At 34.4% G+C, this 26,551-nt stretch overlaps 2 protein-coding genes across 2 annotated transcripts in view; both read right to left on the bottom strand.

Annotated features, from left to right (window-relative positions):
• The window catches only part of LOC113403186 (uncharacterized), a 183,210-nt gene that overhangs the window by 152,180 nt on the left and 4,479 nt on the right, over positions 1-26,551 (bottom strand). The gene's annotated exons all lie outside the window — the stretch shown is intronic.
• LOC113403185 (uncharacterized) lies at positions 11,153-25,398 on the bottom strand. Its single transcript, XM_026643649.2, has 5 exons — positions 25,073-25,398; positions 23,292-24,146; positions 19,016-19,154; positions 12,586-12,788; positions 11,153-11,581 (listed from the first exon to the last, which is right to left on the bottom strand). The coding sequence occupies exons 1-5, from the start codon at positions 25,190-25,192 to the stop codon at positions 11,315-11,317; spliced, it is 1,584 nt and encodes a 527-aa protein (XP_026499434.2). The 5' UTR covers positions 25,193-25,398; the 3' UTR covers positions 11,153-11,314.

Raw genomic sequence — 26,551 nt, 5'->3', positions numbered from 1 at the left:
TAAAGAAGGCATATTATTCGATACAAGATTATATAGATGATAAAAAAGCGTGGAGTTAATGCTTGTTGTCTTCCAGGCAGGAGAGTGTAATTTTAGATGTTAAAAAAGAGTAACTACTGAGTTTCTTGCCGGTTCTTCTCGATAGATTCTACATTCCGAATCGGTGGTAGCTTTACTTAAAATACTTTGTTAAATGATTCAAAAGTGCTTGCCTACTTGAATAAAGTATATTTTGATTTTGATTTTTTTTACTTTGGTGGTATTTTGCGTAGACCAGTGAAAGAAGGCCCAGACCTAAAAAGATAAGCGTTTTTTTTTTCGTTTGTCCTTTAATTAAAACATTTTGTAGACCCTTATTCTACTCATGCAAAACCAGGAGGGTAGCTACTAAGTACATACAAATCAAAATTAAAAAAAAGCCATTAACAGCGGAAGTCCTAGTAGCGTGGTTGAAAAAAGTCAAGCGTCACTTGTAGCGCGTGAATCGTCAATTCTGATTCTCTGGGCGAAAAACAAATAAGCCAATAAATATTTAATTCTTACTCCACATTAATGAATGATTTGTAGTCGTTCGATAACACTTTAATTGAGTTGAAGTAATTGATCATTAGGCAATGTTTAGTCTAATGAGTGTTCCTTGACCCGAAACATTCATCTGCCCTATCGGCTTGCATTTCCGTTATGTGCTAACTGTCAACACGATTATGTAATTATTTTCACTATCTTCGTTGATTTCATTTCGTCCGTTTAAATGGTAAGTGGTGGTTGGTGGACTTTTTACAGATATTAATAGATACTAAGTGGGTCGCCCGCGAATCTTCACGTTTATTCGACAGATTTTTAGGAATTTCGAAACCTATGACAGGTTTTTTGTCGATTTTTTTGACGACTATTCGCAAGTTTTACATTTGTTTTTGTTTTTTATACAGCTACAGCGCCGCTCTCTACCCGGCCAGTGACTTCTTTCCGCTCTCCAAAATTAATTATCTGTTAAATCGTAACAATTTATTAAATTGCAATCAAGACTCCTCTTTATTTTTCTGCACATCTACGGCTGGAGCTCTTCAAAATAAGACCATACTGGGACAATAATCGGCTTACCCTATTCATATGTATTGTTTATACAGACCCTGACAAAGTGTGCTGCGCGGAGGTTATAGTTAGCGGAGGCTCTTTCTTCCTCTCCTCCAACTGCTCGACCTATGTAGTCTCTTTCTATGAGAATGTCGCAGAAGGAGGCAGTAAACGAAGATCAGTTCGCCAAAGAAGACCAGAGTGAAGGCGTCAGCGCTATGCGTAACTTCGTTAGCATCGCTGGGACTTTTCGGCGTTAGCCTGAAGGTATTTCTCGGGACAACCGTCGAGCCCGTCAAACATGTAACGCCCTCCGAAGAGACAGAGTGTCAATGTATTTTTTTAGTGTTACAGAATAAAAGCAAACTAAATTAATAGCCTGTCAGTATCCCACTGCTGGGCGAAGGTTTCTCATTAATAATGAAAGTTGAAATGTATGCTTAAAACATTTGTTTTTTTGATGATATTATTCTTTGTTTATACATAAGAACAAAAGAATTTGACCTATCAAAGGATCTTATCTAAATCGCTTCAGGAAGTTACCATCGCTTCGTTGAGGAAACCATAAAAGTACTTCGAAAGAATAAACAAGTGCTTTAAGCGTATAAGTTTCAGGAATTGTAAGCCATTCGCGTTCATACAAAGTTATACAGTTACGGTTGCAGTGCTAATGTTATAAGTATAGCGGACCTATTAGAAGTGAATTGGAAGTCGCCTATATATGCTTTACCTGTGCGAATATGGTTTAGTGGATGACTACGATGATTGCAATCGAATATTTCAAGTTCAATTTCGGACAACCACTGAACTTTTGATCTTTGATTTTATTTATAATGCTACATTTAAGCCGCGTGTGTGATATATTAAGTACACAATTTCATAAATATTGGTTGAGTAATTACGATTTCGCATTTATAAGGATTCCGTGAGGAAACCTGCATGTGTCGAATAAAATTCGAGGATGATGTATTAGAGAATATGGTGGAATAAGCTTTAAACCTTCTGCTCACAATGGAGTCCTAATTTAGTTTATTTTTTTAAACCAGTATATATTTCAAAACAAAGTAACCTTGCCGCATCTGCCTATGTCTGAGAGCGATAATCTCAAAATTTACCCAAAGGCTTATCATCCGTGTCCAATGGCTTTCGTCATTGGACGGAGTGAGCGAAAGGCTTACGTGTATAATTTATCAAGGTTTTGGCGGAAATATGACTATGATTGGTCACGGAAAAAATCATACCGACTCGGAGTTCTCGCGTGCGATTCGTAAAACAACAGAAATATACGTATTACTATACAAACGGTTTACATAAACCCTCTCGAGGCATACTGTGTATAATACAACCCATTCGAAGTCGCGGATAACAAGTACATTTATAATTATTCCTCGACACCGTACTACCTCACCAATTTTCAAAGAAAGAGATGAGATCCCTCGTAATCGGATTATTTTTATGAAAGAATAACTTTTTGCTGCCATTTCTTAGTCAGATAACGCTAATACCTAGCAGTATATACTCGGACAAATCCACGGTAGATTTCATTTATTTAATAGATTCGATTGTTTTTTTTTTTTCGAAGAAAGGTTTATTTAAATAAAGTTCCTTTTTATTCTATTTTCAAAATACATTAGAAAAGCAAATATTGTATTTATATTCCTTACCGAGTTTTATAATAGGCCGAGAAGTCATTTTGGAGCTTTATTTATTACAGCGCGGAAGCGCCAAAATTCTATAGGAAGTTTTGTAAAATATAAAAAAGAAAAATATTTAGCATATTTTCTTTGGACAAAAATTAATTATTGTCATATATCCACTGGCTTGTTTATTTTATTGTGCTTTTATTCGAAGTTAGACAAACCCTAACATTTCCCTACATAAGAATTTATGAATGTATTTATTTAATTATTTCTATTTACATTGACTCGGCCGGGAATCGAACCCGGGACCTCGGAGTGGCGTACCCATGAAAACCGGTGTACACACTACTCGACCACGTCATAAAATAGGTTGATCTGTACATGACGTCACCAGTGACCAGAGCCTCAACCCTCAATCGATACAATATTACATAGTGATATTAACGATAAATATATATTTAATTGCTTACTATAAAGCGTCTGTTTGTGTTTGTGTAACTGTAAGTGTGTGTTTTTAATTAAAAATTGCGTGTTTTTTATTTGCATGCATGTGCGTATTTTGATGCGGTGCGTTTATTCCAATGATCCGTAAGTAAGATTCACTAGCCAGTTAATTAGTTAATTAGCCAAGAAACATAGAAATGAATAAAATTATCTTGTCAAATATTTTAATATGGTATATCTCATTGGTTCAGTAGCTAGCCTGTAGGGTCACCGATCCCGAGATCCTGGATCTATAAGATTAGAGAGAGTAGCATTAAAAGTTCCAACGCTTTTAAAATGGAAACACAAGAATACTAAGAAATGCTTGACGGTAAAGTATGCGATGATTTGTTGGTCCCTACCCAGACGGGCACAAGGCACTAACAGCAGCCATCTAGACTAGCCCAGCTATTGGATGTTAACTAAAAGTTTTACGGACTGACAAAACACAATTTCCGAAATCGAACGTCAATCTGTCTTGTCAAACTAGCTGTAACAAAACACGGCGTGTCGCTTAATTTTATAGCTCTATCCAGTAAAACGAGCAATAATCATCTTTATCACGTTGACCATAAGAGCGATATGTTTAAAGATAGTTTGCGATTGTAAGGAAATGTGGAAGCACATAAAACAGATCTTTACACCCGCCCCGGACAAGATTCAATGGATATTGGAATTTTGGTGTCAATGATTATTTTGCGGAGATGTGGCAATAGGCATGAACGTTAATTGTTATATTAGGAAATTAATAAATTAATATTCTCTCCCAGTCTGTTATTATTCTTCCACTACTGGGCTAAAGATTTCACTCTTAGAAACAATTATTATAACTTTTTTTTTATAAGGTGGACGAGCAAATGAACCACCTGATGGTAAGTTGTAATCACCACCACCCATTGATAAAGTCACTGAAATAAATATTAACCATTTCTTCATCGCCAATGTGCCACCAAAATTGGGAACTAAGATGTTATGTCCCTTGTGCCTGTAGGTACAATAATCTCGTCCTCAGTAGTGAAGGAAAACATCGCGAGGAAACCAACATCATCTATTGAATGAAATTCACGTGCAGCATGCCCGTAGCAGAATTGGCACCGAGCGAGCAGAGCGGTGGAATGGATCAAAACTCTTACCTAATAAAAGAAGACGCCTTTGCTGGCTGGATGACATTTGCTAGCTGGAAAACATTTGCTAGCTACTTTAATTTTATTTAGTAGAAAAAAATATCAAACATTATGCCCGGCTTAATCAATTGCAAAAATCTGGGCACCAACTTGTCTTGAACTATCGGTAAGGTGCCCCAGGAGTTATCTTAAATGTTTTTGGAATGCCAGAACATTTTTACCCAGGCGCTTGTTGAGCTTAAGACTGAGCTGCTACACATATTATATTCTTTGACATAAATCGCATATTTATTTCTCGAGGCGCGTTTCGGGCGACACAAAGAGAATGAATTGCTTGGGTAGTTACATTTTGAGTCGTTCCGCTCCTATCAGACTCTATTTCAGAAGCTAGAAATCATCTCTCCTGCTCTTTCTAATTGTGAGCTTCTAAGTTGGAAAGGGAAGGAATATTCGAATGATTCTTAGACGATGTGTCGTGAAAGAAAGCTACTATCAATATTTCTCGTGTAACTCTAGTGAGTTATATATAACAAACGATCATATTTTTGGGTTATTGAATTTTTGTACTTGAATAAATAAATTACATTGATATGATAAAAATAGTCGAATGAAATATGACAAATGAAAGGCTGACATTTTTGCTGACTTAAAAGAAGGAGGATGTCTGACCTGGATCTTATTTTTTCCATGCTTACCGATAAATCAAAAAGGCTACACCGATTTGGTAATTTATACTGTATTATATTAAGTGCCTCTTTGGACCAGTGGCTAGATATAAGGCCTCAAATCCCGAGAGTTCAAACCTAGGGATAGGAATATTGAGATTTCTATCGAAAAATTGTGAGCATTTAACAAGGGTCCGCAATTCAAATTTACGTTACTTAGTCGCCTGTATTTTATATATTTTACAACTGAAAACTTTTACAGCCCGTTACTTGTAACTTCATTGCGTTGTTTCTGGCACAGAACAGTTTAGATGTGGAATACTTTAGCAACTTCTAAGTTTCACACAGCACATAACATGAGCATCTTTAAAGCAAGAGTGAATAGATAGATTTTAGACGAGCGCGGTTCAACTGCAACCTCATCATTGTCTTTTAGTGTCCGTCCTGAGTGACGGCGAACTGCGCACGTAACGTATACTCGAAACGATTGGAACTTGTCCGTCCGGTCTGCGAGCGGACACGCATACAAACAATTGCATCATGCTGGCGAAACCGCGTGCGCAGTGCACGGTAACTCAGGACGCACACTTAGATATGGTTGTATGAAGAGCAAGCCCGAAGATAGTACCCCATATAACTGATACTAGTTTTCGTATTTGGGCTTGATGCACACTTCCCAAAGTCTTGTACCTCAAATCCTTTTAATAGGAAATCTCATTACGTATTTTTTGATTTCAAGTGCATTCTTATTATTAAAGTCGGTTTATTTTTTTTTAATTATTTTAAAACACATTTATTTACCGACTTGGCAATTTGCTAATGAACCGTTGTAAGTGAGTCATTGTTAAATTTTTATCCCAAGCGCACATTCCGGCAAAATTATTAGGACGGTTTTAAGTTTTTGGAATTAAATTATTATTATTTTAAACAGTTTTTATTCAAGTAGATTAAGATAATCGACATTTCAGCAATTTCTTTCTGTGTTGGTTCGACATTAATCTCCCAGTCCAAGTCTTTGACGTGAAAAGTGGAAACAGTTTGTCGAATATCCTCTGGGACATCACGTCTTCCACGCTCCGGGATGAAAGTATTTTATGTCTACATAACACCATGTCAAAGTAATTGAAAACATATGGAGTAGATTGCGAGTGATTTGTGGACGTAGTAATTTTTTTTATTTTGTTATTATTTGTATTATTTATTCATTAATTATTTTAAACAAGATATATTAGTTTAATTTTACATAGTTGAATAACGATTTTGAAATATAAACGTTCTAATTCGTATATGTAAAATTATCTGTGAAAATTTGTAATAGAGATTGTAGATATACTTGTATTTACTTTAGGCAGCACATGATGCATGAAATTCTGTACCAATCGACCAACCCGCATTGGAATACCGTGCCGACATAAGCTCCAAGCCTAAGTTCAAACTCGTCGGAACGTTTCAGGCTCTGGTAAATTTATAGGCAGTTTATACACATAAACTTTAACATAAAGTTGAGGTAGTAAATCTTTGTTCAAATCAATATAAATAGTAGTTTAGTTAATTAAACGGGTACAGTTCGTTGTACATTACCTTAAGTAATTTTTGAGTGTTCGTCATATACAATGTCTGAATGACGGTGCCGGTTTTATATTCGATAAGTTCTTTTTTCTTACACTTAGAATGCTTTATTTTTCAACTGTTTTACCACGATTAAATGTTGCTATGACTATCTGTTCTAGGGTTTACTATTACTTTATATAAATCAATAGAAAACATTAATTGGCTCTATTTTCTAGATACTGTTTTTTAATACCAACATAATTGATATAATACTGTTGTTGTCCTTATATAAATAAATAATTTTTTTTTTGGACATTAATACCTTATATTCATATTAAACTTATAATATTTTGTTAAATTACGTATGTATGCTGTTGATCGTTGAAGAGTTACGTAAAAAGGCATTATCACCGCAATTGAGCCAACGTGTAAAATTTCAACCAATGGTTCTAATTCAAAATATAACCTAAACAAACTTAGAAACATTACGAGTTTAATGAAAACTTGTAAATGTCTCAAGATCAAGATGCGATTGGTTGAATATGAGCGCGTGTTAACCAGCAAGAAACGGCTAAAGTATTATTCGTGGTAACGTATTATTTTGCCGGTGACGACTAATGACAAGTCGCCGGCTAGTGTGTTTTTTTACATTAGCAGCCTGTGAATTTCCCACCGCTAGGCTAAGGCCTCCTCTCACTTTGAGGAGAAGGTTTGGAGCATATTCCACCAAGCTGCTCCAATGCGGGTTGGCGGAATAGCAGAATTTATTTGAAATTAGACACATGCTGGTTTCCTCACGATGTTTTCCAAGACCGCCGAGCACGAGATGAATTATAAACACAAATTAAGCACATGAAAATTCAGTGGTGCCTGGGTTTGAACCGGAAATCATCGGTTAAGATGCACGCGTTCTAACCACTGGGCCGTATCGGCTCGGCTAGAGTGTGTAATGTTTACTCATTTATCTGCATGTGTCGACGGTAACAGGTCGTTGTTGCTGTCATTAATCAACTGGTCGCGGTCGTTTCCGATACAATGCACGTGATTGATTTAGTGTGATTTGTATATTATCCGCAGATACGTTACTCGTATCTGTTAAGCGTAATGTTTATATTATATGTCAATAGAGGGCGCTGATGATTATTTTAATAATAAATAATATAATAAATATTGGACAACATCACATACTTTTCTCTGATCATAATGATCTTTCATTTTAACTAGCCCTGTGCTTGAACGGGTATCCTACCGATAATACTGTAACGTTGGTATTTTACTAATAAACAGACTCCTAGTCACCGATTCCTATATTTTAATTATTAAAAAAAGCCGAAATTATATACGGAACTTCATCCCCATTTCACCCTTTTAGATGACGAATTTTCAAAACTTTGACAGCTTTCTTTTACAATTTTCATACAATTTTTCATCACCCATTCAACCCTCTTAGAAGATGATTATTGAAAAATCCTCTCTTAGTGTTAACGTATGTTCTATAAGGTATTCATGTGCAAAATTTCATCTTATTGGACCCACTGGTCTAGGAGAGCGTTCTATGTCAGTAAGTCACTTTGAAATTGTATGGAGTATCTAAAATGTGTTAGCAATTTTCAACGTCTACGTAACCAAAGTCAAAGAAACAACCGCTTGTTAAATTATAAATTAGAAATTGAGTACAAATGTAAAACACCATTAACAAAATAGAAATGGATCCGAAATTTTTAAAAGTTTCTTATGAAAAATCTCGATGTTTAATTTTGTTTGTGAAAGTGGACGCAACTTCGCCCTTAAGAAGCTAAGATGTTAATTGCGTAAAAATATAAAAAACATTTTTTTTTTATTTCAATAAGAAAATCTTGTTCTTAATAATGAACCCGCTATGAGAATATTTCGTTTTATTTGTGCGTACAACTTTGTTCGGTTACGACTTTGAATATAAAATATAAGTTATAAAGACTTTGAATTCCCAGACAAAGCATAAGTTGGCTGACAACCACAGGGTGAAGTGTATGATGTCAAGATCATTTCTTCGCAATAACTAGTGGATCTTTATAAAAGACCATGTACCGTGTAAAAACGTAAAGTGAAAAGTTAAAGCCTTCAAACATCCCAGTAATAGCAAAATACTTTTAAGGAGAAGGTTTAAAAAAAACTAGGGACTTCATGATGCTTCAATTGTCCAAAATGAGTCTGTCACTAATAGTTCAACGGACCGATGCAATTGTGAGTGAAGTATGCGAACTTAAATAAACAAGTTGCTGTCTCTTTCATCACCATTTGAAAGAGACCAATGAAGAATAAAGAGAAAAGATAATAAGTCTCTCTTTTTAAAATAAACTATTAAAATTTACTTCTTAAACATTTGACTTGCCAATTATCTTGGAAATTCCGAAATGGGTAATTTCGGAAGCGATTAGAAAAACAGAAACTTTGTTTTACTAAAATATTGCTTTGAATTAATCTCTTCTGGCAAAGTTAAACCACATGAGAAAACCTGTATGTCGGATGAAATCTGCCAACATCCATCCACAACCCGCAAGCCTCCAAGTGTTCTCCTTAAAAGGGAAGCCTTACCAAAACAGGGGAACATTAACAGTATGTTATTATAATTAGGTAATGAATTATTGTAATTAATTGAATAAATCATATTTTCATTGAAAAAATAATTCTGAAGATCTATAGCGAGATCTGAAAAGCACATTCATGAAAATCCTTCCTTAGATATTATCGAATTTCAGGAACAAAGCGTCAACCTCAGGAGATAGCTGGCGATCATTACCGGTATTAAGCCTATTGACTTTCAGCAATCCTTTTCAAACTGCTAATTAGACTCGTCTTTGTTCCGTTAAATTAAGACATTTCGATAGAAATCAAAATATATATTGAGGATTTTTGTTATGATCATATAATCGGAGATAAGTCAGAGCTTAGCCGGAGGTCACAGGTTTTTCTTGAGCAAAATCTGGCTCGGTGATGAGGCAAGACATCGCTTCACTAGGAATGGGTTTGTGCAAGCGTCTCTGGGTAAACCTGTACATATATTCGACCGCCAAATTGTCAATAACGTTTATTGTCGAAATTCGACGTCTAATTTATTTATATTATATTTTTCGATTGAAAAATTGAGGAAAACAATATCAATTTACACGTTACGAACTTTTTTTCCTTCCTCGTCTCAAACGCCACCAAACAAAAATAAACGATTGAAAAATATTGAAAGAAAAAGATTGAAAAATAGAAGAAAAACATACTCAACTATTTAGTCACAAGTAGAGTTAAGAGTAAATGTAACCTAAAGTCAACTAGGTAGAACAGTAACAGCCTGTAAATTTCCCACTGCTGGGCTAAGGCCTCCTATGTCTTGAGGAGAAGGTTTGTAGCATATTCCACCACGCTGCGTCAATGCGGGTCGGTGTAAAAGGTGTTAAGTCAACTAGTTAGAGAATACACTATTATACATATAATTTTATATACATGGACTATTTACATATTATATTAAATTGAAAAAAAAAAAAATGACAGTGTGGGCCACGTCTTCCAAGAAGACGACAAGCTCGAAGTCCAGCGAAGATCTGCTGATGTTCAGTAAAAATATAAAATAACGCCACAATTTATAAAAATAAAATGTAAAAAAAGGCAAACATCCACGGGCAACTGTGTGCCCGTGGATGTTGTAAAATAAATAAAAAAAAAAAATATTTAAATACATTTCGTTCTGTGTTTTCTGTCACCTACTATGCATAGCGTTTATTTTTTTTTTAAGATAATAAGAACCACTTAACTAAAAAGGAAACGATTTGATGAATTCTTTGTATTCTATTTATTATATCATAAAATTATTTTATATAATACAATACATAATTAGTTTTCATATAATACAATATATAGAGCCGATATGCCTTAGTGGTTAGAGTATCTAAATTCTAGTCGAAGAGTTCAAACCGGAGCAAGCACAATTCGTGTCCTTAGTTTCATTATACATAGAATTAGTTTGGGGATAAGATCAAAGAGGAAATGACGTATTCAGAATATCACGTGACCAAAATGATTGATCAACGATGTAACAAGACGCAGACAATTGTTTTATTAAATGAGATATCGCATCGGTCTGTTCTACATTGTTTCTGAAAGGGTCATTCGATTGGTTTCCATACAGAAATCAAGACAATTGACAATTCAAACAAAGGATTCTGAAGAGTCCCCATTGGTTTATTCTTTGATCTATCGATTTTATCCACGCTATCTAGAATCGCTAAAGCAAAGAGGGATAGAAACTATTCGACAATTATCAAATGTATAGAATCTAAACAGCGTTAATAAGTTAGCTTCGTCGCCCAGCACTTTAAGCCTTTATTTGTTTCCGGCCGAAACTTCGCCCGTGTTGGAGAGGAGGCAGGTGTTAGATATCATAATGCGTATGCAAAATTTCATAATTGTATGTCAAATTTATAATATGAGTTAGAGTCGGGGGTAATGTCTAGGCTAGAGGCAGTTTCGCTTATCCTGTATATCTTGATCGACATTGATACAAATATATTTTACACAAATATTACTAAAAATATATCTTATTACGAAAGATAATATAATATTTAAATAATTATTAGTTTTCCTTCGAAATTCAAATGCGTAAATCACGAAGTCGCATGATTTTAACGACTCGATACTCACAAACTCACAAACGATCGGCTTCTGATGGACATTAAATTTCCTTTAAATATAGAAACCGACCATTATGAAAATAAAGTATGCTATACAAATTAACAATTTCATTGTCAAATCAAGGGCAACGCATGACGGGAAGATTGCTTGGGATCTGGTAGTACTGCGGCGTCTCATTGAGTGTAGTCGCCCCAATCATCTCTCCGCCCGCTACCAGTAGGAGCCTCTTCTTCTTATGGTGTCGTAGCAATGAAGCCACACTAGTGAAGCTGCGTTCGCCGCGTCGAGCGAAGCCAAGCGCCAGTCGCCCATCTGGTCGCCGCCTTACACCAACGTTGTGGACCGAGTTAGCACAGGACACGCTCAGTGTATACGCGTGGTTTGGCTGTAATTGAACAACATTGATTCATGATTTAATTTTATTTATGTATTTATAACATGTACATAGGCAGCAAATGTGACAACTGATGGTAAATGGTCAAAACTGCCAACATTCATTGGCTCTGTAAAAATATTTACTATCCCTTACATCAATGCGCCACCAACCTTCGGCACTAAAATCTTATGATTCTTGTGTCGGTACTTACATGCACTCATTCACCATTCAAACCACACTCAACAATCTTATATTCTACCGTCAAACAATTACAGAGAGTCCGTCAAACATAGACAGACGGACAAAGACCTACCAGTCAGTTAAAGTCAGTAATACCAAATGAATTAATAAAGTCAAGATAAATCAGAAAGATCCCGTCGCTCCATACCGTAGGTAAATGTTTAACACTAAGTTTCCGACTCCCCAAAGTCAATACAGTCCTTCCGGGACAACTATTTGTTTCTGTGATAACGTTCCTCAGATAAATATAATATCGTCTGTTAATGGTACTGAATCTTTATTATACGATATAAAAATATATAGATAAAAAAAAGTTAAAAGTTGAAAGCAATTAATGCTGATTTCCATACATATAAATTAAATTTATATGTATTTACACGTACATACGGTTCTACTCGATAGAATCTACTTTCCGGCCCGATGTTAGCTATACGTTTAATTTAATTTTGTAATATAAATAAAATATAAAAACTAATATAGTATGAGATATATTTATATTTAAAAAAAAATCGAGGCCATAAAAAAGTCATCTTGCAATTTTCCATATCTCCCAGTGGTATTTTTTCAAATTGACAAAAAAATAACAAATCGCTTTATAAAGAGCTCCTTTTTTTCTTTTAAATAATAATTAGTACTAAGTAATAAGTTTAATAATATTTTTTAGTTAATAAAGCGTTTAACTTCTTTACTTGTTGGAATAAAATATATTTAGAATTCAGTCAGGAACATTAAAGGCCGAGCTTTTTATTAGATTAAACATAATTGGTAGGTACCTGACTCGAGGGTCTCAATATGAATGTCCCATCCGGTTGTCCCATCAAAAGGTTTTCTGCCTCCGTCCTGTCGATGCTCATGTAAAACGGCTCGTTCTCCACCGGCACCGGTAACGGCCGGGCCGCCATGTTGTTACGTTCCCATTCCCTTTCGCAGGACGCCTCCGTCTCTGATTCTTCGGATTGTGTGACGTCGTTCGTTTCTGAAATTATCATCAACAAATGGATAAGCTCTAAATATTAACTTAGTTTAGTTATAATATTATTGATTAAACATTTCAAGTGAGAAGTCATTTCTTCGGAATAGGCTAAGCGTTTGAAATATTCGAGGGCGTTAGTTTGAGTTCATTTTATATTTTTCGTTATTTCTTGTTTGTTTCTACAGTTTCGTTAAACATTACCGTTTTGACATCTGTTTCCATTAAACGAGTACAACTGTCAAGCATACAGTCACAGCCTGTAAATTTAAACCGTGTTTACTACACAATGTTTATTAATCAGGAGATAAATATATAAAAAAATATAATACAGGAGTGTTGAGGAGTGTTGTATGACCAGGAAAACTGTATGTGAGGAAAACCTAGTCTCCCTTATATGTATCTACCAAACCGAAGGGAGAGGCTGTAGTCCAGACATTTACAGGCTCGACTTTCTCCTATAGATGCCTATAAAACATGATTATGAAATCACGATAGACTAAAAATAAATAATAATAAATTACTCTGATCCCAATGTAAGTAGCTAAAGCACTTGTGTTATGGAAATTCGAAGTAACGACAGTACCACAAACACCCAGACCCAAGACAATATAGAAAACTAATGAACTTTTTCTACATCGACTCGGTCGGATCGAACCCGGGACCTTGGATTGGCGTACCCATAAAAACCGTTGTACACACTACTCGACCACGGAGGTCGTCAAAGATTATATCCCTTTCATCGATCCTAATACTGGAATGTACTCCCAAAAGTAATAAACGCTTTTAATTACCGTTTTTTTCAGAGGATTATTGACCAAACAGTACCTAAAAAGAATTATTCGCAAAAGCAATTTGTCGGAATGACTTTTTTAATAAACCATAATCCTCAATATTTTATTGTGTTTTGTGAACTTTCAATTTTTTGTTGAAATCAGTTATGAGAGAATAAATTAACAGCCTGTCAGTGTCTGCTGAGCTAAGGCTTCCTCTCCCTTTGAGAAGAAGGTTTTGGGCTTAATCCACCACGATGCTCACGTGGGCTTAACGCAGGTTCCATCAGGATGATTTCCTTCACCGCCAAACACGAGATATAAAAATTATAAATACTAATTAAACACATGGTAACTCAGCGGTACTGCCAGGGTTTGAACCCGCAATTATAATCAATATAAGCGTTCTAACCACTGAACCATCTCGGCTTTAAGAGAATTAGTCAATGATTACAGGAATAATTGATATGACATCTTAGGTGTCATGATTGGCGGCACAAAGACAGCGCTGAAAGGACAAAGATAACTTACTATCAGGGACAAATTATCTGTCTAATTAAAAAAAAAATAACAATTCGAAAATCAATGTCTTGATAAATTAAACATTTGCCGATTTTTAGAAAAAAAAAAAAAACAAATAATTGTCGATAAACGAAAATTCGGGATCGTCAGATTTATATTCGAATTATGAAAAATTATGATTTCAGATTTTTGTCATAGTCGTCAATTATAGTAGGCTAAATATAACCTAACTACTGTTGAGGTTAATGGTCGTTAGGACATTTTGATATACCACTTTATATCGATCGTTTGATTGGGTAAACGATGATTAGGCCCTGGTCATTGGTTGGTTGATTTTCTCTTACCTGCAATCACGTCGGTGAGGCAATGAAACACGCCATAAAATAAGTCGAGTACGCCGTCACTAAATCGTACACCCAAATTGTACACTAATGGTACACTCACTTTGAACCACCAACACATTTTTGTAATTTATTACATTTTTTTATTTATGTATGTATATATGTTCTTTAATAAGACTATTATATATTGACTATAGTTAGGTTATATATATTCTGCCAATATCATATACAATATATGATAAACAAAACTCGTAGCAGAATATATTCGAGATTTTGAAGTTTTTACTAGCAATTTTAATTTTACTTGAATGTCAATTTTTTATTTATTTCACAGAATGCTTCGAAGTGAAACTTCTTTGAGTGAGAGTGATTCAAGGTCGAATTTGAATTTCACTTTTATATACAGTAACTAAAGCATCCGTCACTTTCAAAAATAGCATATTAAATCTTCTATTAATGTCCTGTATTTTTAATATTGGCATTGAACACTGCTTTCTCTCTTTCTGTCACCTTGATTAGACATTCGAAAGAAAAAGACAGCATTATAACATATCTTTAATTTTACGCATTTTTAGGGTAACTGTAGCAATAGTTGATGTTGTCACTGATTTATTTTTGTAAGATTATGATATATATGTCTAAACACAAATTTGAATATGAAGTCACATATAGGTCACATGGCGTCCAGTGCTGAGTGGTTTAATTAATGTTAATTCACCGACGAGCCACTTGAGTGACTCAAATATTAGTCATAGCATTCGAGCGTCTTGTTGCATGTAGTTAGAAGTTTTTCTTATTGGTATTACGATTAGTTATATTTATATATTCATATATTTACAAATTTAGTTACTATTTTGGTCATTTGATTTTTTTTTTATGCATTCAATTTAATAAGGTCATAAAAGTATGTTTAAATAATATATTTTAAGCCTTTCCGTCTTAATTAAAAAATGTATTCTTATTAGTAATGTCACGCACTTCACAAACACTGAAACAATACTGGAAGTGTTTCATATTGTTGTTTTTTTGTTTTATTTTATTGTTCGTTTATTTTAAAATCCCTAGTGTTGTACCGTTTTATGACAAACGGCTTCATATTACGAACTTCATTTAACAATTTATATTTTATTCATAAAGTTTAAAGCTTTATTGAAACAAACATTTTTTTCTCAAAATTATCAATAACAAAAATACTATGTACACGATTGTATAAGATACGGTGTAAACGATTCAGTTAAATTGTTTTGTAAATCATTTTTATAGTAGATTAATGTAAATATACTTGAAGTGTTTATTTAATTCAATAAAGTAAAATTAATAAAAAAATATTAATAAAAACTCACGTTGACATCGAAAATTAATTTAAATGATATATCGATAACAATGTCACATCACTGGCCACGTGTTCTCCATATGACACAAGTCCGTTTCAAATAAAAAATAAAAACTCATGAGAAAGTGATGGAAAGGTCTAGTCAAAACAAAACTATTATAACAACAAAATAACAGTGCCGGCTCATTAGATTGAAATACGAGGGTGTCAGAAGATAGCGGCTTCAAATCTAGGCAAGTAAACATGTAAATACTTTTTTTTACAATTCATCTCATTATCTGAGATTAAAGCAAATATCGTGAATATTTATTTTTGTTTGTACATGTAAATCTCTGATACTGTCTATCGGATTTATTTTGTATTTTACAACCCCCTTGTTAAAGAAGGTTAAAATTAAAGCGAGGGCTTAACGCGGATAGAATCGTACGGCGCAGCTAGTTTGTTTATATAAAGATATTTATAATAAAGATTCAAAAAGCTTGCTTTCCAAAGCACGAGAGCGTTAACTCCTATACCGAAACCCAAAGTTGCTAGACTTGCGTCCAAGGCCGTGTTTACTACACAATGTTTATTAATCAGGAGATAAATATATAATTGGGGTTTGGGCTTATTCCACCACGCTGCTCACATGTGGGCACGCCAGTTCCATCAGGATGATTTCCTTCACCCCCGAACACGAGATATAAAAATTATAAATACTAATTAAACACATGGTAGCTCAGCGGTACTGCCAGGGTTTGAACCCGCAATTATAATCAATATAAGCTTAAGCGTTCTAACCACTGAACCATCTCGGCTTTAAGAGAATGAGTTAACGATTACAGGAATAATTGATATAACATCTTAGGTGTCATGATTCAGTAGCACAAAGACAGTCAAACACTGTCAAATTCAATACTTATTAAACTATCCAATAACCTACTACAGCTCCGAGAGGTTTGAACCTCAGGATCTGCAGCATTATGCAGCCACTAGACCAACGAGATAACATATATTGGCTATCAGTTTCTATCGACGATAATTAAAACGTCATTCCGATGAGATCATATACGAATACAGAGAAAACAGAGCAATCGAGACACGACTGTCCGCTTTAGTAGATTTGTTAGTTCCATTGCGCGACTGACCATTCATTTAGTTATACCAGTATCTATTTTTTAAATACCTTCCACCAGACCAGGACTTATCACTTGATGTTAATTATGTCTCTATATAAATATGAAATAAAAATGAGATGTGTTCTATTACTGGGCTCGCATCCTCTCTGGAACAGCTAGCAGAATTTCGTCCGACACGTGCAGATTCCCTCACGATTTTGAAACGATGACTATATATTATGAACACATGGTTCTACTACTGGGCTATCTTGGTTTTTATCGAAAGGTATGATAATAATTCATTCATTCATTTTATTTACAATAAACTAAGTATTTTTATTCAAGTACTTACTTGTTAAATATTAAAAACCACACAACTTACAAAACATACAGCATTTATAGGTTTTAAAATAAAGGTAACTACATTTTTAGCTTAGTGTTGTTTCAATTAAAAGTTATCACGGCATGGAAAGGGACAGTTTTATCTATTAACCTAACACAACTTTTTTTCTACTATGTTATACAAAAGGGGAAAAAAAAATTACTAACAATAATAATACAATATAATGATGGACTATTTTGAATCTTGTATCATTCTAATGTTATAATTTTTACGAGCAATGTCGCATAACTTAGTAGTAGGCGCTTGTGCAAGCCCGTCTTTGTCGATATCACCTTCTCATTAAATGTTTTACCATATAAGACTTAGTATTTCTAAGTTTCGGTTTGAAAGGTCACCGATCACTGGTCACTGTAACTACAGACAGAAGGAGCATAAGATCTTAATTCCCAAAGTTGGTAAATTTCATACAGAGCCAATATCTATGACCAAATTTGACTTACCATCAAGTGGGCCATTTGCCCACCTAACAATATGCGATGATAAATACATATCACTTAAAGACATAACACGATCGTGTTCTGCGGCTATCAAAGTCCTTCTCAGAATATATCAACTACGAGATGCGATATGGCTACGAATCCAGTTCCAACGCTGGTGGAATATAACGAGCGAAACGTTTCAAGCGTCGGAAATTATATCGAATGAGATTATTCGTTATTGTCATCATTTCCTCCGACCGGCATCTCCAGCCTCCCGAAACGTGATCGGATATGAACGCCGACGTCGTGTCCCCTCATACATGATTACGAGGTGCAAAGACCTGTGAATCGATGTAAATATAATATATGTAACTGCCTGTACTGCATTTACAGTGCTAGGAAGAAGTTCTCCTATTAAACTAAACCTTCTCCAAGCCTTAATACCAGGCTTCGCTAGATAAGGATTTGTCTGTTTGTACTTCTTACAGCGTCAATGGCTATGGGTGGGGGCACTTACCATCAGGTGGTATTTGTCCATTCGCCTACCTATAACATAAAAAGGCTGTTTTTGTGTGGGTAGGTTACTCGTGTGTCAGAGTTTAAAACTTACTTTTACTCGCCTCGCAAACCGGATCACAAAAATCCAATATATTTATGTTTGGTGTTATTATAATAATTATATGGACTATATCTACTCGGATAGGATCACACTCAGCCTAATTACAATCTCATCTCATCTCTCAGCCGAAGGACGTCCACTGCTGGACATAGGCCACCGAAAAGATCGCCACAACGACAGGTCTTGTGCAGCCCGCAGCGGCTTTCGACCTTCACCAGTTCGTCGGACCACCTTGGGGGGGGCCTACCCACAATTACAATGACAGATATCATTTGTGTAAAGTATCTTACAGAAATTATATCCTACTGCCGCTGCTAAGACAAATCTTAACTAACTCTAAAATAACCAATAAAAGTAAATTGCAAGAGACTAAAATAAAGTATATGTAATTGACTTCTGAGGTGAAGTTCAATAATCCTACAGAGCCAAGACACGGGTCGACAAGATAATATGCGCAAGTTATCCCGTGAAGTTCTTACCGCTGATTTTAATCGATTAGACGGATACTCAGCTAGATGAGACAAGCAGATCAAAAGCGTCCCTCCCCCACTCCGCCTTTCAATTTGAGTAAAAGCAACTATCAGCGAGAAGGAAGTTACATACCAGTACACCCGAAAATAGATATCAACCACATAGTTCCAAGCTGTTGTGGAACAATGTAGTTGTACGTACTCAAGAAGTTTGTTTGATGATCTATAAATCATAAACTCGAATCAACTTTCTTACCTCGCTTGATGCCGAGCCGACTCTCGAAGTAATTCATAATAAATCCCAGCAGTGAATCGTCTCTCTGTTTGAGACAGACATCGCAATAATCCCTGCTCACTTGCACCGGTTCCAAGTAATCATCAACAGCTAACTCGGGCTAAAATAATAAAAATGTATAACTTAAAAAAACTTACAGTAAAGTCGATGTTACGAGTCAACCTGTTTAGGTACACCCATCATAACTAATTTTATCTATTGCAGATAAAGATAGTCATTAAACCACTTTATTCTATTACTTATAAATCTTTATTTGCATTATAAATAAGTCGGGCATTTAATATAGATTAAAATGTCTTTTACGCAATATTATTCGAATGAAAGCTTCAGAAGTTACAACCGATTCAAAATTACGTGCAACGAAACGATTCGTTCGCTATAAAACAGGCTGCAACAATTACATTTCGCCCTCAATTACGCAGTTAATTACTCAAATATTAATCTATTAGTCGTGTCGCAGTCATAATAAATATATTATGCATATTTCTCATTTATAACATACTTGTATTAACAAAGTAACAAATAAACGTTACAGAATAAATATACAAACTTAAAATTTTCTTTTTTAACTTGCTTATCATTTTCTGTATTAAATAAACTGTACTCATTCAATTCTATTATTATTAAGTATTTATTGCAATTGTGATGAATAAGTAGGTATAAACAGTTGAAATATAAATCATACAAAGCCATAAACTACTCGCATCTCTTCTAGACAACCCCTATTAAAAGGATATGGGAGGGAGAAAACGGGTATGCAATTAATAATATATAGTTATATTTTTATATAAACTATACATAGATTGCCGCCCCGGCTTTGCTCGTATTTTAGTGGTTCGTCGTCTGGTATTAGGCACAAAAAGTATTTCAAGCTCGTTTCATACCAAATTTCATCAAATTCAGTTCAGTCGTTTGGCCGTGAAAGAACAAGAAACAGACAGACATGTTAGTATAGATAAAATCAAAATGGAAATATTCTTTATTCAAGTATGCTCATAAAAGCAATTTTATATCGTCATGTTACAGAGTTGAATTAAATGTAAAGAGGTACCACCGGTTCGGAAAGTAGATTCTGCCGTGAAGAACCGGCACTCTCAGTAGTTACTCTTTTCCACCATTCCAATAACAGAGTATATGAATAAAGTCATCATCCTCATCCTCCTGCCCTTACCCCAATTTTACTTGGGGTCGGCGCATATGAATAAAGTACAATTTAATATATTTTTTATATATATTTAAAATTAATGATATTTAATATAAGTATATAGAACTTAATTTTTATTATTTCTATCATTATTATGTTATTAAATAATGTTAGATATAATTAAAGTCACGAACTTTATATCTGGAAAGTAATTGGCAAACGGAGTACGTATTTTATAGCGACGAATATATATTCTAATTTGTATTTTAATCGTATCTTAATTGACAGATGACGAAAATTAAACAAATTAGTAATTCTAATTAAAAAAAAATATACCAGAGTTTATACAATTTTTATGATATAGGTAGGGGGGGAATAGGCCACCTGAAGTTAAGAGTTCACTGCTGCCCATAGACATTGGCGCTTTAAGAAATATTAACCAATCCTAACATTTCCACTGCACCACTAACCTCGGTAAAACTGATGATTAGACTGGGCCGTAAAAAAAATCATGGTTCCGAGGTTGGATTCAGTGCTAAGGGGCTCAAGGCACGCGAGACAAAACTTAAAGTGAACTTTTTAATTAAAAATTTATTTTGTGCGTTTCATTGGTTACTTCACTAAAACCCGCAATGAGCAAACTCCCAAACGACAATCCTGCACGATACAAAGGGGTGATGTAACGCTAAAGCGATACGGTCGAAGTTTGCTCATATTTCGGCCTAGATCTCATTTGCAAAGTGTGGAATGGAATGTCGCAGTGTGACAAGTAACGTTCGAAAACCTAATAAATACAAATAAAACGAACCATTAGTTAATCGAGAGAACAAAAATTTCGAAGTCATTAACTTAGTTGACTTTATTCGTGACTGCAACAATAACGCAATTGTAACTCTCAGAGTGCTTCGTGGACAGGAGTTAAAAATGCTTTTAAATTTTTGACAAATAGTTGAGTTAAAAAGTTAGTTCATTTCATTACGAGCACTGCAGTGAATACAAACATCGTGATTTAATTCAAAACTGCATCAGAGATGGAACTAAATGTTCTAGATGAGGCATCATTATTTATCACTTTTATCTTGACACGAAAAGTTATAATTATGAGCACATTCAATGTCGCTTATCACTTTTTGACATGTACAGTAGAATTATTCCATAAGAGACAACTCGGAACTCACCGCAGAAGATCAAAATAGCGTATCATTGTCAGTCAGCAACAGCTGTGTTTGTGGTGTGTTTCGAGTTTGTTGTTAAGTGATAGTTATAGAAACAAACATTGTTTTTAATTTTCAAAGACATCAAAAACAAGAATAGATGTTTTCTCGTACAAACGAGATATGTATTTTTTAACTTTTTTTTACATTTACCTAACGGAGATGATGAGTGTTAGTGATACGCCACCAATGATGATGTAAGGAATGGTTCATACTTATTACAACGCCTTTGTCTATGGGCGGTGGTGACCACTTACCATCAGGTGGCCCATATGCTCGTCCGCCAACCAATGCCACAAAAAAAAGGAGATCTGAAACGAGGTCATATACGAGATAAGATGAATGAATGGCTATCTCTTGGCAAGACGTTCGCTCATATCTAAGATGTTATGTCCCTTGTGCCTGTAATAACATTGGCTCACTCATCCTACATACCAGAACACTGCAATACAAAATATTACTTTTTAGTGTCATAAGAGTTATTAACATTAAGTCCTTAAATATATACAAATAAGAATTAAAAATAGTTACTGTATAAATCTTGACTGCGTGGAATGGTGGCAAGAATGCTAGCAGCATTTCCACGTTAAATCGCAAATCCGATCCTCTGGGCTAAAAACGAACCAGCCCTCCTGGTACCAGTGAAGGCAATAAGGCGAGGTGTTATACTTTTAATGAAGCTTTTTGCACTACTACTCCAAGGGCCAAGTATTTCAAGTGTAAGAATAATTTATGAGTGAGTCACCACCGCCAAAACCTTAACGCCAATATCATGAAAACATAAAGAACACCAGGGCGCCAATTCTGCTAACAAATTGTCAATTCATCGCAATTGAATCGGTATGTTATCGTGTTCGTTCGGCCGCTTAACGTATCCGTTTAACTAACACAACAATCCAGTCACGATTCGTTCGAAATTGGATCGGAAAAAAATCGTTATAAATAAGTACAATTTGCCTTCACTTACAATTATTTACAAGTTTCTAAGAAATAGTCGAAATTGGATCAGAAAACAATTGGGAACGTGCCATAACCGTTAAATGTTAGTAGAATTCAGCTCGGAACAAATGAACACGCGAATATTGAATTAAAAAGAAAAAAATAATACATGCATAAATAACTTATTACGTTAATCCTAAACATCGACGAGGCAAGCGACGACAAATGGCTGTAATTCTATAAACACAAACCTACCATAATTAAATTGGATTAAACTCCTGACCTCGTCTCATCTAGTAATTTGATTCTTTCGGTTTTATCAAATTACGCCGTAAAACTGACATTAAAATCACAAATACATAATCACACGTCGTAACCACCGTCCCTTCGAGCACATTTGTTTATTTGTCTAGATATTAAATAAATTTTTATGCATTTTTTATAAATGTAGGTGTTTATTTTTAATTTTTAAATCTAATTTATATTTGGTCTTGAGAAGTGAAAAGCTATTCTTTATAGAAAAATCGAAACCGAAGAGGAACACAAACATGAAATGCTAAAAATTCACGTGACGTCAACTCTAATAATTATTATTGTTTAAAGCATACTCATCGAAATAGTGCGTCGCCGTAATTCGTTTTAAAACATTCGCATATTATAAATGCGAAGTAACTGTCTGTTTGTCACTCTTTAACGATAAAAGCACTGAACCAAATTTGATGAAGTTCAGTAAGAAACTCAAGTAACAGGACATAGGGTACTTCTTTAAGCGTAACATCTGACGACCAACTGCAAAATGGCGAGCGAAGCCGCAGGCCACTAGTAGGATATAATTTCGTACACAATAGTAAGTACTGTATTATAAAAGGATCCAGTACATTATTTAGCACATAAATAACATAACAATGTTAAAAAAATATATAACTTTGTTCATACTTACACCTGGTTCATCTGCTTGTGGATAATTTTCCCTCGCAACATGTATCGAATCGTACATATCATTCGAGCTGTTCTCATATACATTGCCTTCTCTTTCTATTTGTTTATCGTTTTGTTTTATATTTTCGTCTCTTTCTACGGCTACTTCTGTCTTTCTAAAGAACGGTAACTTAAGAGATTGAAACAACTCCTGTATCTTAACGATACAAGGCTTTGCTTGATTCGTTGGAAATTTATTTAAGTCTTTTATACTACCTCTCTTTGTATCCCTGATATCATTGTAACACAGATCTTCGTAAAAATGATCTTCTGTTATTTTATCATTCAATTCTTCTGCTGTAGTTAGAGATTTGTATTTAGGTCTCGATTCTGACTTTTTACAAGTTTTCTGAATATGAAACGTCTTATCCGTCTTAACAGAATAATAACCTCTGTCATTACAATTATCAGTCTTCGAAAAACGTGACTTAAGGTCGAAAATGGGATATTCGTACAAGCTTAGACGAAAGAATTTGTTAGGTTTCTTAGCTGACCCGCCATCCATGGGTACGTAAGATGATCGTTCTTGTTTTTTTGTGTGATTTCTGTACAAAAAACTTTTCGGAGCCGTAATCTTTTTCAAGATCTCCTCAACGGTGCTGAAGTTGATCGTTTCCTGTTGACTTATCTTGCGGACGCTAACAGTTTGGTACTGATTTTCGCTGCACAGATTTGTTTCTTTTATCGTGACAATATCATCATTATTCAAACAAGTAAGGAATTTTTGCGGATTGTTTTTAAAATCTTTTACGAATAGTATGAATTTGTTCGCATTGATATTTGGACGCCATATTTTCACAACCCCCTCAGAGACATCCTGTAAATTACGACACAGATAAGTGACCAAGTTTCGAAGTTTCGTAACTTCGGAGAATTTATTCGCTTGAGTTAATTTACTGTATTACTCTAATATTGGAGTTATTGATAACGGTAGGGTACATGTAATATATACTCGTATAATACCTTAATACCCGAGTTTCGATAACGTGTGAACGTATGAGAAGTTGAACGCCCATTACAATGTCTTCATATATTTGCTACTAACGCTCTTAAGACCAAGTGTGTGTGTGTGTGTGTCGGTGATAAAACTTAGGTATTTATTTCGCAAATGCCATATTATTAGTCGTAGAGTGTTCTATATTTTTATTCTTTTATATAATCATACTTTTTTTGTAAATAAAATCATAGGCATCTAATTTTTTTTAAATTATTTGTTCTAATGAAACTCTGGTGGCATCACGAATACAGTATCAAGGATTGTGCAAAAGATATGATTATAGTGCAAAAATGCACAGACACACGTCTTAATTCAATGCGACAACAGTTAGGAGAGATTCAGTGCCGGACAATTAATTCTTAGTAGCGGTCTTAATGTTCGCCTGCTCTTAAGAATTTCTTGACAATAAAATGTAATGGCTTTTTAAGCCCAAGAATCTCAGAATCACAAGACCTGCAGTAAACTTAATGATTATGATTTTTATTAACTTTATGTAAAATTTTGAGGGACGAACAAGAGAACATATAAATAAAATTTAATTAAATTTGAAAGAAAGTGTATTTTATTCACAGTACTTAAATTGTGACGCTGCCTTTTAATGAAAACATGCAGACAAACTAAATCTTAACTAAATCTTAGTTAAAAACTAAAAATAAAATACACCAAAGGCATGGAGATTTCGATGGATATATTAATGTTAAAATAATCGTTTCGTGCAATATTTAGATAAGATTTAAGAAACTCACTAATAACTTTTCACCGTTTATCTGTTTCTCCTTCACAAAATCAACGAACTCATTCATGTCACTGCTTTTGAGCACCTTCACGACATCTTGTACACTCAGTCCACTTATTTTTAAGGCCATCGTTCTTATTTCACACGAATACCGTTTATTTTTAGAAGTACATCACTATTTCTTACTTGTGCTTTATTTTCTTCGCCGTTTAAATGTTATGTGATCACTGAGTTGACTGTTTCACTGATCTTTAACAAAGTGCTTTATTTATCAATGACGTGATACTTGTTAAGAAAAATAACAAACATAGAACTTATTCAGAAGTGATAATGCGTCACACTAACAGACTTCAACTTACATATTATACATTTATTTTTCTAAGCAGATTCAGTTAATGAACATATAAAATGGAAATATATATATTTAAAAAAGTTACCTTACAATCGGTATTAAACGAACGATTTTATAAGCAAGAACTTCAAATTAATTTCTACAAATCAGTGTTATATAAATTGTCAAAACAGATTTTAATCGAAGACAACAATTCATAAAAGATACCAAAAACTTGAAATCCTTCAAGTAAAATTAAAATCACTTCTTTTTCTAAATACTAAAGACACATAACTAATTTTCCACTAAGCCATCACGCAACGCTCTGTTATACCTTCATTTGTTTTATGTTATGGCAGAATGTTGCAGCTAAGAGGAACTACAAAGCAATGTGCGGATTGTAGAGCTTAATTAGCTTAATTGATATAACCCTACACGTCTATACGATACTATGGACGAGCCGCGTTAGCATGAATATTACGAGCATGGTCTCAATGTATGAAGTTTAGTATTAATGTACACAGCCTTAAAACAATAATACCCCCTCATCTTCGAGCAAAAAGTTGGAGTTACACTAATCTGCTATGTGATAGAATTGTACCGCCAATACAAATTGCTAATTTTTTTTCTAAATCTTCGGGTTCGAAAAATTCGAACCTACAATCTATGTTTAAGATTCACGTGCTCTAACCTTGATACATTTATATTTACAAAAGTATTAATATTAAAAAAAATAACATACAACTCTATTATTTAATAATACATTAAATTATATTTATCTGGTTTTATAAGATAACATATTCATCATCCTCCTGCCCTTATCCCAACTCTACTTGGGGTCGGCGCAGCATGTCTTCTTCTTCCATACTTCTCTGTCGGACGTCATCTCACTAGTAACATTCTTTCTAACCATATCGTCTTTCACACAGTCCATCCATCGTTTCTTGGGTCGTCCCCTACCTCTATATCCATCCACATCCATTTTCAAAACCTTTCTCACAACATGCTATAAGATAACATATTAAAATATATAAATATTGTATAACGATTTTTATAAAACCTAGCTTTTATTTTGCTTAAATATGTAAAATTAGTATAGCAATTAGTATAATTGAATAGTTCGTATTTAAATCACGTGGGCGATGGTTTCAAAGTTTC

This window comes from Vanessa tameamea, chromosome 24 (assembly GCF_037043105.1).
Source record: "Vanessa tameamea isolate UH-Manoa-2023 chromosome 24, ilVanTame1 primary haplotype, whole genome shotgun sequence".
Lineage (NCBI taxonomy): Eukaryota > Metazoa > Arthropoda > Insecta > Lepidoptera > Nymphalidae > Vanessa > Vanessa tameamea.
Note: the sequence above shows the minus strand (reverse complement) of the source record. Positions and strands in the feature narration are given on the sequence as shown.

Bases quoted from the DNA above. Each gene is read 5' to 3' on its own strand.
- LOC113403185 (XM_026643649.2), bottom strand. From the start codon at position 25,192: ATGGCCTTAAAAATAAGTGGACTGAGTGTACAAGATGTCGTGAAGGTG. The intron at 24,147-25,072 runs GTGAGTTTCTTA...CGTAATTTACAG, and splicing joins TAAACGGTGAAAAGTTATTA to GATGTCTCTGAGGGGGTTGT. The intron at 12,789-19,015 runs GTAAGAAAGTTG...TGATAATTTCAG, and splicing joins TCGGCTCGGCATCAAGCGAG to AAACGAACGACGTCACACAA.